We start from the raw sequence: 19,954 nt of genomic DNA, 5'->3' as shown, positions 1-19,954 counted from the left end.
ATGTCTCCAGCTTAACCAACTGCATCATAGGGCATTCAGCTACATCTTCAGGTCAATCAATTAAATGTTGAAACTGTACTGCCTTGTCATTTCCACACACATTCACAGTGTTTTTTGCAGAGGATTTTCAATCCCTGTTTCATAGTATTCTGGTGAACAAGAGGTATGATCTAGCTGAGGTCTGATCTGAAGGCCAACACCATAAAATGCCAAAGAAACAGACTCCATACCTCAAAGGGATCAGAGAACTACAGAGGTACTGAAAAGCCCAGAGCAAATCATTTGTTTATTGAAACTGGACAGGAAATGGAAAAAGCGTTCAGTATTGAGCAACTACTTCACTTCTTCACATACCATGGATGGTACAGACGTGAATGTACCAGTAAAACTAGAGGTGCAATTTTTAATAAAAACTAGCGGGTGTGTATTTGGAGAAAAAATGACGATCTTCCAACACAGCTTAACTACAGTTGTCTTAAAGCTACACACGGGCAGTGTGTGTGTGTGTAAACATTCCAGTGTTACCTCCATTCAACACTACAAACAGATTTCATTAAGAAATATTTCTCACAGAATGAGAAGATGATTTTACAGCCTCATCCTCCTGGCCCATAAAAAAAATTGCAATCCCTACATTATTATACATATTCATGCAAACATTCTCTCCTGAAAAATGCGTTTTTTTTGTTAACATGAGCAAGGGGTGGGAGAAATGCAAGCTAGTGGGTTTTTTTGCAGCTTTGTTTCTAATTTGCAAAGAATATGAATTCCCACGAGCAACTGTCTCTCCATCCACCCCTTCTCGTTTGGGGAAAAAGCAACCATCATAATAGCCCTGCTGCAACCTAAATAAATAAATAAATAAATAAAGCCAAGGGAGTCTTATTGTTTAGAGTGAGGAAGATAACTGCAGGCAGACAACATAATAAATGAAGACTGTTTGGCATTTGTTCATTTAAACAGAACAGAATTAGACAGAAGGCATGGAAGAAAGGGAAAAGGTGGGGGAGAAAAGGATTTTAACTCACCTTCAAGGGCAAAAACAGGGGCAAAAACTACTAGTATGTACAAAAATCCTAGCAAAAGCAGCAAGGGCCCCATCACTGCTTCTAGCCTGTGGGCCAGCATGCTTGTGCAAAGAAAAATAATAATTTTTAAAAATCAGGTCGCTAGACAGTCCACACAAGACTTGCGGCTACAACCGCTTTCTTTTCTTCTTACGTCTCCTTCGTCACCTCCTCTTCTTCACTCTTTTCCTTCCAAGGGTCTTCAATTCTTTCACCATCCACTGAAGGAGGAATTGGGGGGGGGAGATTGCAAGGAAAATCCCCTCTCCCTCCGCCTCCTCCTCCTCCTCCTCTCCCTCCCAGCCCAAGAGATGAGAGGACCCAGCAGCAGCAAAGGCTGGAGGGGAGAGAGGAGGGGGTTCAGCCCTGCGTAGCAAGAAGCGGAGGTTGCATGCAGTAACAATAAGGAGTGGGCAGAACCAGCAACCCACCGCCACCCTTCTGCACTAGGTTAAAGACAAGGCAAGGTAACTGCAACGCTCATCAGGGGCTCCCAAGAATGATGCATGGAGGGAAAGAGGCAGGGTTGGGAGGGGGAGAAGGAATGAGGAAAAGAAAGAGGGGTCCTTCTGGATCCAGAGAGAGACGGAGAGGCAGCAGCTCCTTTCCCTTCCAAGTCCCTCCTAGGTGATGCAGAGGGGAGGATGCACACACTGATGCCGTTTGCACCCCAATTGCTCTTGATGCACGAGGGGCTGCAACGCCTGCCGCTGGACGCCGGAAAATCAACCCCTGTCCGGCGCACCAGTAGCCTCAGCCGCCTGATGGAGCTCGCGCCGCCTTCTATCTGTCTGACGTCATGGGCTCCCAGGGAAAGGCAGGGGAGGGCGCAGCAAACGGGGGCTACGCGGCAGTGGGCTTAGGGCGCATGCGCTTCCCAGTCCCCTGCTGCTGGAATGGGAGAAACAACGGCTTCTTCTTTCTCGCTCTTCCCCCCCTCTTTTTTTTAAACCCTCAAAGCAGCCATCATCATATGGGGGTGGGGCGGAAATAGAAGGGGGGTGAAGAATGCACGTGGATGCAACCCACCCTCAAACTAACAGGTTCTCATCGGTGACACCCCCATCCCAAAACGGACTCCATTGCAAAAACTGTCAAATTTACTGAAAGAGTAAATTTGTTTTTCTCCTCCCTGTCCCCCACCAAAAAAAAAGGGGGGGGAAGCTCTCCGTGTGTGGAATGTTGTGCTTCCTGAGATCATCCCCTTTCGTTTTGCACAAAGGGAATGCATTGTAGGGTCTTCTTGCAATGAATAGCTGCAGCCCCCGTCGTTGCATGTGGAGTGGATGCAGCCACTCCTTGAAAATGTAGTCCCCCGCCCACTCGCACATTTCAAAGAGAATACCTGCCTGTGTGTAGTGTACATGTATTGGCTCTCTCTCACACACACAAACAGTGGTCATTATCCCCAATGCAACCTCCCTTACAAAAAGGGATGTGTGTAGGCATGCAAGACACCAGTCGTCGTTGCAAGAGAGGGGCCACCTCTGGAACAAGAATGCACGTGCATGCAATGCAATTCTCAATTCGACTGCTGAAATAAATGTGGCCAAAGGATACAGAGGAAGAGACTCTCGGAAACGTCAACGGAGCTGAACATCAGCTCCTGAGTCTGAAATTTGATTTTCCACATTGCGAGGTGCCCGTCATTAATACAGTGGAAGGCTGCTTCAGAAAACACTGCCATTACTCTATTGTCTGTCTCAAAAGGTGTTCTCTTGTAACATCACCCTTCCAGAGTGAAGGTGCCAGAGCTCTACGGTAAACTAAATAAATGAATAAACCAGTGGTTCCCAGACTTACTTCCCCACCAACCACTGGAATATAGCTGAAGGTCCTGGTGCACCACTTTTTCTCCTGTTGTAACTGTTATAACACATTGTGCTAAATGCAATATGATTTTTAAATGTACTTTGTTTTCTTTTTTGGACAGTGTATTTTATTTCTTAGATTATGTATTCCATAGCATTCAACTTGTAATACAATAAAATACAATCAAAGAAATAATAGATGCAATAAAAATACAATTAAAAATCAATATGAATAGTTAATGTGATGGATGTGCCGTCTGCCATCATCGATGACAAATCCATATGCAGCAGAGCAGACCACCTGAATGAGGCTCACAGACCATTGGTGGTCCACAGACCACAGTTTGGGAACCCCTGGCATAAAAGACAATGTGACTACTTTTCCTCCCTATGTGAGTGCATGGGGCACATTTTAATCACTTCTGGGTAACATTTCGTTGTTGTTATTAGATGGACCATCATCATACCTGGAAGTCTGTTTCTCACATCTGATTCGTGGGGTGCTGTTGGATAAAGTATTATCTCTATCTGTAACTCACTAGAACAGTGGAAGGGTGAGATTTATTCTTAAGCAAACAGGAATTGTGAGTTATTCCAATAATTCCCAAAGAAATTTGTTATTTTAAATATTTATATGCTGCTTATGTATTAAAATATGTAAACACATTTTATAGCTTCAGTATAATCCCTTCATAAAACACAAAAATACTTTATTTTAAAAACAAATTAGACAAAGCATTTTACTTGAAGGGACTTTTTTCATTTAAAATGTAAATGTTTCAGAGATCAAGCTTGCTTCTCTCTCTCAAAGTCTTTTCCCCACTCTAAGCCCCAAACCTAGGGTTAGTTATGGTTAGTCAGTGGTACACAGGAAGCTTGCCTTATACACCAAATCAGACCACTGATCCATCTAAGAGTCAGCTGAGAGATCTGTTTCCATGGTTGGCCACACCATTAGGTAGAATGAGGTATGGGTGGGTATGTCAGTTTCAGTTTCTCTCGGTTGGGAGGGTTGCGTCTTTAAGCATACTTTTCCCCTAGTATATGCATTTTTATACATGTTACCTGGCATTACTGCTTTGCAAAATTTGGACAAGTGTGGAAGTAGAAAGGTGGCTATGTTTTGCTTGCTTCAAAATGTGCTAATTCAGTAAGTTTGCCTTTAACTGAATTTCTGCCCCATTCCTATGCGTGAGGCAGCTGCCTGAGGCAGCAGATGCTTGGAGGCAGAGCAACATTGAAGTGTAAGAATACAGAGCTGCCCTTTCTTCCCTCAGGTGCACTATTTATTTATTTATTTGTTTGTTTGTTTGTTTGTTTGTTAATTAGTTTATTTATATCCCTCCCTTCCTCCCAGCAGGAGCCCAGGGCAGCAAACAGAAGCACTAAAAACACTTTAAAACATCATAAAAACAGAACTTAAAACAAAACAACGTTATCTCAGCACCAGTGTTGAAGTGATATTCAACTGCCAGTTTTGGGGGGGGGAATCTTGTCCACCATCTTCTTTTGGGCTGGAGCTGTCTGTTTCCTTTAATTTTACCCAATTGCAACACCCCCCAAATAAATCCACTTCTGTTCATATTCCAGGCAACGCCATAGTCATGCAGTAATTGTCTGACACTTGTTTTTTTCTTCCCTCATGCACACATTAAGACCCAGCCACCATTTCCTGATTTACAACAATTATGCGTCTACTGTCCACATGTCTCCGTTGCTGCTTTCCGTGAACTTCTCTGAAACAGTCAGCATGGCCCCAACTGTGACCTTTGTTCCTCAGCCACTATTAAATCTCCTGCTCCCTTATACAAATCTGGTCTTCCTTCTCTCTCTTCTGCCTCGTGTCCTCTCCCATGAACTATTTTCTCAAAACCTACCTTGTCCCTAGGCTCATGGGGTCAAACTAGATTGTTTGTTAAAGATATAAGAAGAGCCCTGCTGGATCTGGCCAAAGTCTCATCTAATCCAGCATCCTTTTCTCACAGCAGCCAATCAGATGCCTAAGGCTGCCTATATGGTAGTGCGAGGATGCCACTATCAAAAAGCCCAACTAAACAATGTACTTCACCCAAGGATGTTGAATTTATAACCCCTGGGCTCCTGCTGCCGCCCTGGGCTCCTGCTGGGAGGAAGGGTGGGATATAAATCAAATAATAATAACAACAACAACAATCCGCCTTTCATCACTCAGCAATCTCGGGCAGGTTGTAGTAAAACCTGAACATACAATAACACCCACTGAATAACAAAAAGAGAAATCCTCTGCATATAATACCAAAACTGTTCCTGCAAATAATACATCACCACTTCATCTCGCCTTCTCATGACCCCTCCCTAACAAAGGCCTGGATGAGGAGGTTGGTTTTAAACTGGCAGCTAAAACAAAATAGGTGCCAGTTGTATATGGGGAGGGAACAGCATTCTGAATAATGTATGCTGAATAATGTTCTTCACTCAGTGATGCAACAACAAGAAGCCTCCCCACCCCTGAAGTTCCTAAAGCCCAGGAAGGATGGTACAGCAAGAGGTGTTCCTTCATATTCCTGGAGTTGTTGTATACAATGGAGTACTAAGAAGATCTGTCCGTAAATGCAAGTATTTCTACTTGCCCAAACAAAACAATCTCTCCTCTCCCCATACACTGTTCTGGGATTTAACCCCACCCTCCGGAGCAAATTTGGGAAAGGTGTCGAGGGAGAAGACGTGGAAAGTCCCATTGGCTAGCTGGAATCCTTGTGCTGGCTACTGCTAGCACAAGTTAGTTGAATATGACCTCTGGATTCAAAATCATTTAGGGGCAAGAGTTTTCAGACTTTCTACCCTCTTGAGACGGCTAAAAATTACAGAGGCCCACCAGTCACAAAATGGTGGCAAATGCAGGCAGAGCTTGGCATAATCAGCTGGCAATTACGGACATCACTTTCTACTGATATCTAAGCCATCTTTGGAAATTGCTGAATTCTTTACCACTGCATTTTCCCTGTGGCAAGGGATTCCATAGCTCTGCATTACTCAAGCTAAGCGCAGACCAGGGATGGGAAGGTCTGTCAATTTCTCTATGTTTCTCACTTTTCTGATCTTAAATTCAGTTCTCCACATTTCTACAGTAATTTGTGATGTTTAGAAAAATCCTCATGAAAATTCTCCAGCATGTTAGCGCAAATTTTTCCTAATAAACACTTTTTGTAGGCAGTTTTGACTAATGTACATATTTGTGTGTGCAATTTCTCTTCATATCATACATTTTTACATGTTATTTTAACTCATATTCATTTTTATGCACACTTTCCCCTAACATGCATTTTTGTAAACATTGGTGATTGAACTGCATTGCAAAATTTTAGTAGGTATGAATTCCTAAGGATTGTTGTGTTTTGGTTCTCGTTGTGTTTTGGAAAGTACAAATTTGATAGATTCACCTTCACATGCAAACTAAATCAAATTTCTCAACCATACCTAGTGCAGACATTTGCTCAGGAGATATTGTTACTCAGCTTCTCCATTTTAGGCAAAAATTTGCGGATCTAGAACCTCTAAGTGGAGAGGACTTTTTCTTTTATATTTCCCTTTCCCTTTTCAGTATATGTATTCTTACCCATATCCTGTCATTTCCTCTCCCATTCACATTCAACTTGTAACTTGTTCCCATTTCCCCAAACTGCCTGTTTTTTTCCATCTCTCCTCCTGGGTCTTTTTACTTTCACGTCTTCGTTCTATTGCAGCTTTCCTCTTTTATCCTCTTCCTTTCTATTCCCTGTTTATTAATGATAATGATAATAGATATTGGCCTTTTGGGTTGTAATCAACTAACTTTGACTCAGAGCAGACTCACTAAAATGAATGAACTTAAGTAAGTCATAGCCATTAATTTTCAACGGGTCTATTTTAAGTAAAGTTATTTTAATACATCCCTTTATCTTCCAATTTCCTTCAACACCTCCTTTGGCCCTTTCTCTTCTATCACACCTCCTGAACTTCTCTGTCTCCCAGTCACCATTATTCACCATGCAATGAGTTGCTGGTACTGTCATTAAGCCAACCAAAAGACTGTGGCATTGAAGCCTACCTGAGATGCTGCGTGATCGCCTGGTCTGTGGGTTGCATGATGAGGGCCTTCAAAAGTGTCTGTTTGCAAAAGGACAGCTCACATTCAAGACTGCATTAGAGGAAGCTCTGGCTACAGAAGCAGCAACAGCAGCAAGCACCCAAAAAGTGCACTTGGCAAGAAACTCACCCTGTTCAGAAACCCAGCCGGCTAAGGATTCAAATCAACAACTTCTAGAGATCCACAGGCTGCAGTGCAAATGCGAATCAACCAGAGTAGGTGCTGCAGGACCTCCAAGATCCAGACAAGTTTCTCCAGTGAATTGTAAGAGCTGTGGAGGATCTCATGAACATCGTGCCTGCCATTTCAGAGGTGCACAGTATCGCTATTGTCAAAAAGTTGGGCATATTGAGCAAGTATGCCAAGCCAAAGCAGAAGCAGCCGCTCCCAGGAGTGCGGTGAAGGGAAAACACCATCAAGGACACAAAACAGTACCACACACACTGTACAGAAGTTGTCCACATATTTATTTATTTATTTATTTTATTTGTTTCATTTATAGACCGCCCATAGCGAGTGGCTCTCTGGGCGGTGTACAAAAAAGTTAAAATACAAAGTATCAACAATAAAATCAGACAACAAACAATAAACACAAGCAGCAACAAAATAAAAAATAAAAATATAAAATTATAACATAAACGCTTAAAATGCCTGGAAGCATAGCCAGGTCTTAACCTGGCGCCGAAAAGATAGAAGCGTAGGCGCCAGGCGTACTTCTTCGGGGAGGCTGTTCCACAGTTCGGGGGCCACTACAGAAAAGGCCCTAGATTGAGTAACTGACAACATAGAGGAGGAGATTAACCACATCAAGCCAGGGTTGCAGCACTCTGCCAATGTGAGGAAGGTGAAGGTGACAGTCACCATCCAGGGCACTCCATGCACCATGGAAGTTGATTCGGGCTCAGATTATACTATCATCTCATCGGAAACCTACCAACAAATATTTCCTTGTCGGGGCCCACAAATTGTCCCTTTGCACTCCAAACTTACTGATTACCAGGAAACTCAGGTTCCAATAAAGGACATCTGTGAAGTTGAGGTGTATTACCAAACTTTCCATGGAACTTTACAGTTATTGGTTGCTCAAGGGCATTGCACCAGTCTCCTTGGCTTAGACTGGTTTGAGCCATTGCTCTCACAGGGGTCCACCAGATTGGTGCATCCTTATGGGATAGCATCCTAAATGATTTCAAAGCTGTTTTTGATAAAGGTCTTGGGAAATATAAGGGGCCTCCTATTTCGTTGTTCTTGGATCCTACTGTGGCCGCCATCCGTATGAAACCCCGTCATGTTCCATTTGCACTGCGAGCAAAGATTGATGCTGAACTTGATCGCCTCATCAGGCAAGGCATCTTGGAGCCAGTGACACACCCTACATGGGAGACACCCACTGTCACTCCATTGAAGGCCAATGGTGACATCCGCATTTGTGGTGACTACAAGTGTACTATCAATAAAACCCTACATCAGCATCCATATCCAATCCCAGTGATTAATCATCTTTGGGCATCACTTTCACAAGGAAATTTTTTTGCGAAGTTTGACCTGGCCCAGGCCTATCAGCAACTGTCTGTGAATGATGCTACTGCCGATGCTTAGACTATCACCACTCATCGTGGAGCATTCAGAGTAAAACGCCTCCAGTTTGGTGTTTCTGTGGTCCCCGGAACTTTTCAGAGCTTAATGGAGGACATTCTTAAAGGAGTACCAGGTGCCATACCGTATTTTGATGATATCTTGCTTGCCGGCAACTCCATTGCTGAACTTGCCACACAGGTGCGGGATGTACTGCACCGTTTTGCTGTTGCTGGTCTCAAGCATGAGAAATGTGTATTTGGTGTTTCCCAAATTGAATTCCTTGGCTACAGTATTGATGCCGCTGGCATTCGAGCTACCCAGGCAAAATTTACAGTGATTCATGAAGCTCCAGTGCCCTGTAATAAACAGGAACTCCAAGTTTTCTTGGGCCTCTTGAATTTCTATCACACATTCTTGAAACATAAGGCTACAGTGGCAGAACCATTGCATCACCTTCTTGACAAGCATGCTGCATGGTAGTGAACAGCCCGGCCTGATGAGGTTTTCCATGCTGTAAAACACCTGTTATCATCTGACAGCATCTTGGTGCCTGATGAACGGAAGCCCTTGATTCTCACATGTGATGCATCTCCATACGGTATTGGAGCTGTCCTGAGCCACCGCCCTGAGGACTCTCGTGAGTTGCCTATTGCTTTCTACTACAGAACAATGTCTTCAACAGAACGGAATTATGCCCAAATTGATAAGCAGGCCCTGGCTATTGTAGCTAGTGTAAAAAAATCCCATGACTATGTCGATGGTCAACCATTCACTATTGCTACTGACCACAAGTCATTATTGGGATTGTTTGCCCCTAACCAGCAGACACCTCAAATATTATCTCCATGCATGTTGCGGTGGGCAATTTTCCTGAATGTGTACGATTACACCTTACAACATCGGCCTGGCAGCAGCATTGCCCATGCTGATGCTTTGAGCTGCCTCCCTCTCCCTTCTGCTGGGGTTGATGAAATCCCTCCGCTGGATGTGCTGTTATTAGAGTCGTTACCGGAACCACCCCTCCATGCTGGGAATATTGCCACTTCGTCGTCCAAGGACCCAATTCTTGCCCATGTTCTCAACTGGGTGTGGAGAGGATGGCCATTAGGGAAGCTTGAGGAGAAATTCAGACCATTTGTATCCAAGCAACATGAACTATCAGTTCACAGGGGATGCCTCCTGTGGGGAAATAGAGTTGTCATTCCTACTGTGTTGAGACATCAGGTGTTGGAGGCCCTACATGTGGGACACCCTGGTATAGTGCTAGTGAAGGCTCTGGGGCACAGATATGTATGGTGGCCCAAGATGGACAGCAAGATTGAAGAATGTGTCAAGAGATGTGAGAAGTGTCAGGTTTCAAGACCAGCTCCATCACATGCCCCAGTGCACCAATGGGAATCAACAAAAATGCCATGGTCCCGGCTTCATATCGACTTTGCAGGCCCCTTCCAGGGACAAACCTTCTTGACTGTTGATTCATACTCCAAATGGTTAGAAGGGGTTCCTGTATCGTCAATGATGTCCCATGTTGTTATCAAGACCTTACGCAGGCTTTTCACAACACATGGGTTGCCCAACACCATTGTCTCAGACAATGGGGCCCAGTTCACATCTGCAGAACTCTGCATATTCCTGCATAATGGACTAATTCGGCATGTCACTTCAGCCCCTTTTCATCCAGCAACCAATGGCCAAGCTGAGAGGATGGTCAGAACAACAAAGGATGCATTGAAATGGATTGTAGAAGGTGATTGGGACTGACGCCTTGCAAGTTTTCTCCTGACACAACATATCACACCTTGTGCCACAACTGGAAGGAGCCCAGCTGAGCTATTAATAAACAGATGACTGATGACTCTGCTTGATCAGATGCATCCTGACTTGACCGAGGACCAACCAAGAGAGTCCGCTGCAGTTCAAGAACCTGCATGGGTGTTCACTCCATGTGACCCTGTGTATGTCAGGAACTACAGTGCTGATGAAATGTGGATTCCTGCCACTGTGACCTAAGCCACAGGGCCATTGTTCTACAGGGCTCAAACACCAGACAGCCATGTGTTACGTTGATACGTGGACCATATGAGAGGATGAAGCCCAGCTCCATCAGTTCTCTCTGAGGGTGCCGGAAATACTCAAGTGGGAAGAGAAAATGAGCCAGTGGCTGCTCCTGATGCCAGAAAAGAGCAGTTGCGCCTGGACCCTGAAGTGGACCTGCATGAACCAGAGCCAAACGTAGAACTAGGTGATGCACTATCAGTTTTGATGCAAAACTGTTGCCGATCGACCTGCATTAGGGCTCATCCCAAGTATCTTCAGGACTATGAGAGCTAGGGGGGAGAGGTGTTGTGTATTGGGCCTTGTTCTCTTCATACCTTTATTGATAGTAAAGTTCTTGTTGTTGTATATCCTCTGTGTGGCCTTTTCCTTCAGAATACTTTTTAAGCAATATCTGAAGGGCCACAGGTTCTCTACACCAAAGGTGAGGAACTTTGTCCACAGGCTGATTGCAGCCTTCCAGGCCTCTCTTTCTGGCTCCCAGGATTCTGCCCAGGAGACAGCACTCCCCAGCTCTGTTCCATGCTCTCCTCAAGCGCTTCTCCCTGGGTGGAATGTGTCCTTGAACTGCAATAGTGCCACTTGTTTGGATGGAGGATGGAGAAAGAGGACCGGAACGATATATGTAGAAATCTCTGACTCTTGTGTGACTGGAATGCAGCCTAGTGGTCAAAAGTAAGAGTTTTACCTATTGCACCACCTATTTTTTATTTATTTATTATTTAATTTGTATCCCGCCCTTCCTCCCAGGAGGAGCCCAGAGCGGCAAACAATGTGCTAAAAACACTTTAAAACATCATAAAAACATCTTAAAATACATTAAAACAAAACAGCGTTAAAACATTTTTTAAAAAAACTTTTTTAAAGGGTTAAAAACATTATTAAAAAACATATTAAGCAATTCTAACACAGACACAGACTGGGATAGGTCTCAACCTAAAAGGCTTGTTGAAAGAGGAAAGTCTTCAAAAGGCGCTGAAAAGATAGCAGAGATGGCGCCTGCCTAATATTCAAATTTTTGCTTCTGTCCCACCCCCCACTCCACTGGCAGTCCCTGTAAGATTGCCCACAATGTCTACACTGACTGGCAGCAGCTCTCCAGGAGTTTGCAGAGGGCTCTTTCTCAGCCCTACCTAGAGTTGCCAGCAGTTGAACGTGGGACCTTCTCCATGCAAAGCAGGTGCTCTGCCACTAAGCTACAGTCTAGCCTGGTGAGGGAAAGGCAGAGGCTTATTATTATTATTATTATTTATTAACAACAACATGTTTCAGTGATGAGCCTGATACTGAAAACAAGTTCTCTAGTTAAGTTCAATTACATCCTGGATGTCATGTTCAGGGCCAATGCCAGATCCCACAGAAAAAGAGGCGATGGACAAAAGCTGCCAGACCACAGAGAGCTCCGAGTAAGCAACATGCTCCAACAAAGGTTGGCAGCAGATGGGCCTTTTAAGCCTCTGTTTCAATATGACCTTCTCTAGGTGCCACCCCCTTGTAGAGAGCTTCAGAGCCTTAAAGGGCCACCCCTCTGTCCAGCGGATGGGCACTCTTCCTCCTTTCCATAGCCTTCCTTCTGGTGTGCTCCCCGCTCTGCCAGATTGGTGATATGCGGTGGGAGGCTTCTAGCTTCTAGTTCTTCAGGGGAAGGTGCCTATAAGGAGTCAGACTCTGGCCCTATAGGCCCTGGTGATCTGGGAGGTTCCTCTGGGGGCTGCTTGCCAACAGACTCAGTCAACTCCAAGTCCTGAACCTGACCTAGCTCCCCATCTGGTAACCCTGCAGCCTCTGACTCTGTGTCCAGATTACTGCTAGATTCAGAGGTCATGACACTGGGGAACCACCAACAGATATTTGTCTAGGTTAAATAACTAACTGATGGTTCCTATCCCTAGACCAGAAATGAATATAATTGTGTTGTCTCTGGAGTGATCTTGACCACAAAGTGAAATGAAAGTGAAACAGTCACATCAGATGGCAAATCCCAGAGGGGTGAATGTTTGTGTGCTATTTCCCAGCCTGCAACTTTCATCTCTCCATGTCATTAAAATAATTTTTTACTTTTAACTTCAAGCACTAAAAAAGAAGACTCCCTATCCCCATCTTCATTTGGCCACTCAAAATTTATCCTTCAAATATATATCTCCTCACTCTATACCTACATATACACACACCAAATCCAGTAGCAAATACTCCAGTTAGTCTACAGAGCTGGGGGGAAGGGGCCATGTATTTTCCATTATGAGTACCATTTATTCTTATGAACCTGCAGAATAGGGGTGGCTAACTTTATTTTTTTTGCCCCAAGGGTATACACTCTGACAGGCCAAATGCCAGGCCTGGATGTTCCTATTCAACAAATGATTATTCAGCTAACTCATTCCACCAGTGCAAGGATTTCCACTTGAACAATGCAACTCCCCCCTTCCCCTTGCAGACCCCTAACTCTGTTTTGGGTTTCTCCCCAATCCTCTGGTACAGATATGGTGAGGTGACAGGGACAGGATGAGGGGAAAGTTTCATTGCACAAGCAAAAATTTCTTATGCTGACTGAACAAATTTGTTAGATACCAACCTAAGAGAATCAGCCAGGGTCAGCATCATTGGATGCCTGGTGAGGTCCACACTAGGAACATAGGAAGGTGCATTATATCGAGTCAGCAATAGCCCACAGATATGTAGATAGACTTGTAATGTACTTCGAAGAACAAACATAAAAATAGGACAATGAACAATACTACTACAGAACAACCAGTCATAGATCCATTTCAACTATGCTGAATGTGTCCAAATAACTCCTCTTGTTCATCAATATGGGTGAAAACTCTTTTACCAGATCAGCGTTCTTTTTGGTGAGAAGCTGAATAATATTTACGTATCTGTGGGTCATTGCTGGCTGTGTATGTTACATAAGGACCCTCATTGCATATCAAGTCAGACCATTAGTTCATCCAGCTCAGTACTGTCTTTGGTTTTTTTTAATTATATTTATTCAGATTTTAAGAGGTTATAGAAAAGCTAAAAATAGGCACAACTTACAAACAGAAGAAGAAAAAGGATACAACAATTGGTAAGGGGGTGAAGGCTATTAAGTCTCAGAAACACAAACATTGCTAAATACAATCCTGTACTGTTTTCCCCCAGATAAACCCATCATCCAGGTAAGTATGAAAGTGAGGAGCCATAAAAGTTACAATATGCATAACTCTATGTAGGATGAAGGCAGAGACCTGCCATGTTCCCTTTGGTTGATATAGTCAATAAAATCAAACCATGTGGCCAAGAAAGAGTCTTGTCAACTTTGTCCCCTGAGAACTCTCAGCCTCTGGGACAGTTTTTCCTACAATTCAAGCTGCCGCACACTTGCATATCACCTGTCCAAGGAGACATCCCCTCCCAAACTTTTCCACTCTCTAGTAATAACCGCCCGTTCAGCTGTCGCTAGATATTGAATCAGTTCATTGGACTTACAGTCCCTGCTTTGCTCTGTAAGCAATCCCAATAAAGTTAACTCTGGGGTCCTGGCAACAACCTGCTTGGTGAAGTCCTATCTATCTCAGTATTGTTTACAACTACTGGTAGCAGCTCTCCAGGGTTTCAGATAAGGGTCTCTCCCTGCCTTGCCTGGAAATTCTGGGGACTGGACCTGGGACCTTTTGCATGCAAAGCTGATACTCTACCACTGAACCACGGCCCTTCCCCTTCACACTCCTGCAGAGGACCATTGCTGATGCCCTGAGACATCTTGTCCTGTTGCTCCTCCTCCTTGCTGTCTCTGCTCATTCACCTGACCACTCTGAGCATGCAAGTAGCAACAAGGGTGAGGGGATGAAGCAGCATCTTTTGCTTGCCTTGTGGTCTCCTCTCCCCGGATGGTTGTGTGGATTGGGCCCAGAGGGAGAGGGCAAATGGGAATCGTTGGCTGTAGTGAGGAGGTAATGGACCCACTCAGAGACAGGGGCCTAAAGAGACCATGTTGCCAAGTCCCCCCCCTCAAAAAAAACCCTGAAACCAGCAATGGGATCAGCACCAAGTGTCTCTAGGGCAGCCTTGGCCACACTCCAGGGAGTTCAAAACATTTGGAGGGCACCAGTTTGGCCAAGGCTGTCCTAAGGTATGAACTATGTGCATATGGATTTCCTTATGTAAATGGATTCGACATTGGGTTTCTCTGCCAGGCTATTTTGCAGAGTTTGGTCTCTGAATGAGCAGCAGGATATGCCAAGAACAGAAAGATTTGTATATTGTCACAATCTCCCTGAGTCAAGAGAATTCTGAGCCTTTTAACCTCCAACTACGGCAAGATGAAGACAAACTCAATTGCTGAAGGCTTTATCTTCCCTTTGAGTACTTAGCATGATAGGAGGGAGGAAAGGCTACATGGACTGGCAGGATTCTTCAAGGAACTGTCCCTAACCACCACATCATCCCTGGCTATTGGCCATGCTGGCTGGGATTGCTGGAGTCAGGCTCCAAAATAAGAACATAAGAACCCTGAAGGATTAGGCCAGAGGCCCATCTAGTCCAGCATCCTGTTCTCACAGTGACCAACCAGAGGCCCTCATAGGAAGCCCACAGGCAGAACCTGACTGCAACAGGCACTCTCCCCCCTGCGGTTTCTAACAACTAGTATTCTGTCGTGAGCCATGCAGGGAGGGGGCGGATAGATGAGGGTGAAACAGACGATGAGGATTTGGACTGGGAACCCAGGGAGAGGGCGGACAGTGGGGCAGACTCACAGGATGCCCCAGCCCCCTTCTTTTGACAGCTCAGCCCCTCAGCTCCTGACCCCCCTGTGGAAGCTCCACCTGGCCTGTCTGACACTCTTCAATTGGACACGCCATCACCACCCATGCCAGAGGCTCAACCTTGCATGTCAGATGTTGCCCAGCTAAGTGTTATCCAGCTTCCCACGCTTGAACTGACTGTTAGCAGCCCCCCTCTGTTGGAGGGGGAAGTTGAGATCAAATCACCTTCGCCCCGTGCTTGGAGGCGCTTGAGGCGGGAAGTTCAACAGTTGAAGTGAGGCAGAGTCTTTGTCTGTGCACGTGATCTAAGCCTAAGCTGACTTGGGGGGGGGGGGAAACCCGGTTGCTGAGTCAATGTCTTAGATTCGTGAAGTCATGCTTAGTTAGAGTTAGAGCAGAGCTGAGTTTCTAGAAAGAGTAGTTAGGTTAATGAGGCAAACTGTTTTGGATGTATCTATTACTTTAATAAAAAGCCACAGCCGAGTCTGAGTCTGAATCCCTCTTCTTCGGGTAGGACATATTCAGAAACATGCTGTCTCCAACTGTAAAGGCAGGACATAGCCATCATGGAGGGTCACAGCCTCCCTATCTCTGCACTAGGTAGACAATTTTTTAGACTTGCTGCATCAATGAGTCCAACATATATCAATGACTACATTTAGGAGTAAAGACTTTATTAAACTGCATATCTAACTTCTCAATTATCCTTTAAAATAAAACATTTTCAGTATTTAAATAGCATATGTGGTTTGCATGTCTATACAGAAGTGCCTCTTTTTCTCCACTGCTTTCCACTCTAGTTGAATGTGTGAGAGTCTATCCCACATCCAGAGCCAGCCCTAAGATAAGTAGCATCCTGGGTGAGGAGTGCCTATGCCGCCCCATCAGCTTTGCTGGAGCACTCAGAGAATAAATGGGACCTGGTGCAGGTGTCATGTGGTGGACATCACTGCTGCTCCCTAGAAGGATGCATGCATGTGTGTACAAAGCTGAGGTCCACATGTAGGAATTATTGTATGTACTGCCTACATATGATAATTCTCATCTGCAGCTCCTCATTGCCCTGGATCAAATGGGCCTGGAGTTCTTTTTGTGACAAGTAGCCCACCTACTCTGCCACAGAATCTCTCCTTAAAGCCTTCCCTGTTCCTCCTCTCCTTACAATAACTCTGTAACTGAGACTACTTAGCCTGAGCCAATCATAAATCTGCCCAACCAATCTTATCTCTGTTGCTGCCCACACATAAAGAAAGGTTTTACCTTACTGTGATAGGTTTAGCCTCCCTTACAGTTGGGCTGCAGGCCTAGCTAATAAGCATAGTCGTCCCTTCCAGCCTCCCAAGGATACATTTTACGGTCAGCTTAAGCCTCAAATTAGTATCTATTGTGTTTCACACACAATTATGTAAAATATTTACTTCATCATGGCCAGGGAGAGGTCCTATTACATCACAGTTACTTTTTGAGATTAAATGTCATCTTACACTCTAATATACAATTCCCCCACGCACACACACCCACGGACCCCCTACCTGTCTAGTCTTTACCATTGCCCTCAATGAAGATGGCGGCCGCGGTTTCCCTAAGGGAAATGAAGCCTCCGCTGCCATCTTTGTTGATGGCACACGTGCGTGCTATGTGTGCACATCTCTGCCATCTGGCTTCAGTACCTTAGGGAAGCTGCAGCCGCCATCTTCATTAAGGGCAATGCTAAAAAGCCGGCTGACAGGTAAGTGGGGGGTGTGGGGGGCGCGGATCGTGGAAGGGAAGCGGAGGGCCCCTCAGGGGCTCCTGTAGCTCCGGGGCCCTTGGGCCAGTGCCCAACCTGGCCGCCCTTTAGAACCGGCCCTGCCTGTGATGAAAACAGGGTGCATAGAGTTTTCCATAGGATCTTGTATTGCAGTCTGCTGGAAATTAGGGGTATGACCTGTTCTGAGAGGGGTTGTACTCCCCCTGAAGGAACAGGTTTGTAATCTGGGAGTATTCCTGGATTCCAACTTGTCACTGGAGTCCCAAGTAGCTTCTGTGGCTAGGAATGCTTATATCCAGCTAAAACTGACTTGCCACCTATGGCCGTTCCTGCACTGGGATAGCCTGGCCTCAGTTGTTCTGGTGACTTCCTGTCTGGACTACTGTAATATGGTGTATGTGGGATTGCCCTTGAAGACGGTCCAGAGGTTGCAGCTAGTGTAGAATGTGGCTGCTAGGCTGGTAAGTGGGGCAGCCCTATAGAACCACATGTCACTCATCCTGAAAGCACTGCACTGGCTGCCAGTGAGCTATTGGACTCCATTCAAGGTGTTAGTATTAGCATATAAAGCCCTAAATGACTTGGGACCCAAGTATCTAAAAGAGCACTAACACAACTACTTACTGGGAACTGTAAATAAATGTGTTATGGGTTTGAAGGAATTAATTGAATGCCTGGGAGTATGACTGATGTAAGATTGCCACGTGGGAGGGGTATGTGCGTGAGAGTTCTAACAGAGGTTTAAATAAAAAACAGTTGGTTATGACAGTTAGGAGTTTGTTGTTGGGATTTGGAATGGAAGGAGAGAGGTTGTGTTGTGGCAGTAAGCTGGGTGGAAAAGGGTGGATTACATATTAGTTAGACTATACATCAATATACTATTTATCCTATGGAAATAATCTATTAAAAATATAAGTTTTTAAAAAATAAGATGTTTTTCAAGCTTTTAAAAATGTTTTTAAAGATGTTTTGTTTTAATATGTTTTTAATGGTTGTTTTGTTTTAATATATTTTAAAGTCTGTATTTATGATGTGTTAAAGTGTTTTTAGTGCTTTTCTTTGCTGCCCTGGGCCCCTACTGGGAGAAAGGGCACAATATAAATCTAATAAACAAATAAAACAAACAAATATTTAACATCTTGTATTTAATAAAGTTATTTTGTTCATTAAAATTCCTGCGTGTCTGCCTGGTCACATGTGCTACCATATCAGGGTCCTATCCAGTTCCTGTACCTATATCCTATTGCCAGGGCCAGCGCCAGAGGGTAGCCAGGTCGGGCCCTTGAAGGGCTCCTCCTTAGGGTGGGTGGGTAGCACTCCCTTCTGTGATCCGTGGCAGTGTCAGCTCCCGATCCTGCCACAGATTGCAGAGAGGGAGCTCCCAGACACCGCCCCTACTGCCGTGCATGCCCCTGATGCCTGCATGCATGCCCCACCTAGCTTTTCCTTGAAGTAAATACTGGTTGTACTGCAAGCGCATGCATGCCATCAACCAAGATGGTGGCCAAGGTTTCCCTAATGGGCTGATGCCCCTGCTGCCATCAACCAAGATGGCAGGTATGTACATGTGTAGCATGCACACTGTCAGCTCTACACTGCGTCAGCAGTGCTGGTGGGGGGCTGGAAATTCCTGGGTGGTTGGCAGGGAAGCAAAGTCCTTAGCCGGCAGTCTGGCCATAAATCTGCCAGGTCTAGGAGGAGGGGAGCTGATAAGGGCCAGGCTTGTCCGAAGCGTACTTGCCGAGTCAGGAGTCCAGAAGTGAGGTCAGTAGAGGTCCGGGATCAAGTGCCAAGGGGTCAGTCCAAAAGAGGGTGCCAGGAAACTAGGAACACACAAGCCACGCCTGACGTTGCAGTCAGCAGCAAGCTGCAGCCAAGGTGTGCCTTATCAAGAGCAGGGTTGACAGCAGGTGTGAGCCCTCAGCGTTTGGGCCTTAAGGAGACAGGCCTGCCCCTCTTCTGCCTGACCTTCTGCTGTCTACGTTCTGCAGGTGAGGGGGGAGTATCCTGTTCACTGTCTGTGTCTGGCTGCAGGGCCTCTGCTGTATCTGGGGTGCTCTGCAGCTGAGGGGGAGAAGGAGCTGGATTCTCAGGAGGCTCCTCCGTGTCTCCTTCTGAGTCTGCTGCTCCTGGGTCTGCTGCTGTTACTCCCGAGTCGTCCTCATCTGAGGAGTCCTCTGACGGGGCCATGACACACGCATGCAATCAACCAAGATGGTGGCAGAGGCAACAGCCCCTTAGGGAAGCCTCAGCTGCCATCTTGGTTGATGGCAGGCATGTGTGCAGAGTGTGGGCAGCATTCACTTTAAGGGAAAGGTAGGTGGGGTGTGCGTGCAGGTGCCGGGGCCTGGGGCAGGCTGGTGCCCAAAGGCCCTGGCATGCCTGGCACTGGCCCTGCCTATTGTGCTAACAGGGCACACTAGTAGGACAAAAGTGGAAGGACTGATACTTGTGATTCAGAGAGTATATCTGACCCAGGCTGAGGCAAGCATTCTGCTGGGTGGGGATTTCCTGAACCAAGCATGGGGTGTCAGGAGGGATAGTCCCTGGTGAAGGGCAGGTTCGTGACAAGCACCTTCCTCAGCATCAACCATCTCAGATCTTACGACTGGCAGACGAGGCCTTGTTGGTGCCGCAGCCACCAAGCACTGTCTGTTGGTGCTGATCTGGGACAAGGCCTTTTCAGTGGTGGCTTTCTGTTTGTGGTTTGTGTTTGAGATGTATCTGTCTGTAATGAACATTCAGGAAGAATTTGACAACATTCCTGTTTACCCAGGCATTTGATGGCTGAAGAGGACTGTTCCAAGCAACCTGAAGATTACTGTTTAAATAATATTTTAGCT

At 45.5% G+C, this 19,954-nt stretch overlaps 1 protein-coding gene across 6 annotated transcripts in view; it reads right to left on the bottom strand.

Moving 5' to 3' along the window:
• The window catches only part of LRP1 (LDL receptor related protein 1), a 448,332-nt gene that overhangs the window by 410,510 nt on the left and 17,868 nt on the right, over positions 1-19,954 (bottom strand). For 3 of the 6 annotated variants that reach the window (XM_061614609.1, XM_061614610.1, XM_061614613.1), the window contains exon 1: positions 1,029-1,821. The exons of 1 other annotated variant lie outside the window; for it this stretch is intronic. In XM_061614609.1, coding sequence (XP_061470593.1) covers positions 1,029-1,128 — 100 coding nt within the window. In that variant the 5' untranslated portion in view covers positions 1,129-1,821. Of the gene's footprint in view, positions 1-1,028; positions 1,822-19,954 lie in introns of those variants that run through there. 2 more of the 6 variants (XM_061614611.1, XM_061614614.1) reach the window with 1 other exon arrangement.

Source organism: Rhineura floridana, chromosome 3 (assembly GCF_030035675.1).
Source record: "Rhineura floridana isolate rRhiFlo1 chromosome 3, rRhiFlo1.hap2, whole genome shotgun sequence".
Classification (NCBI taxonomy): Eukaryota; Metazoa; Chordata; class Lepidosauria; order Squamata; family Rhineuridae; genus Rhineura; species Rhineura floridana.
The sequence above is the reverse complement of the archived record's forward strand: the minus strand, read 5'-3'. Positions and strand labels throughout refer to the sequence as shown.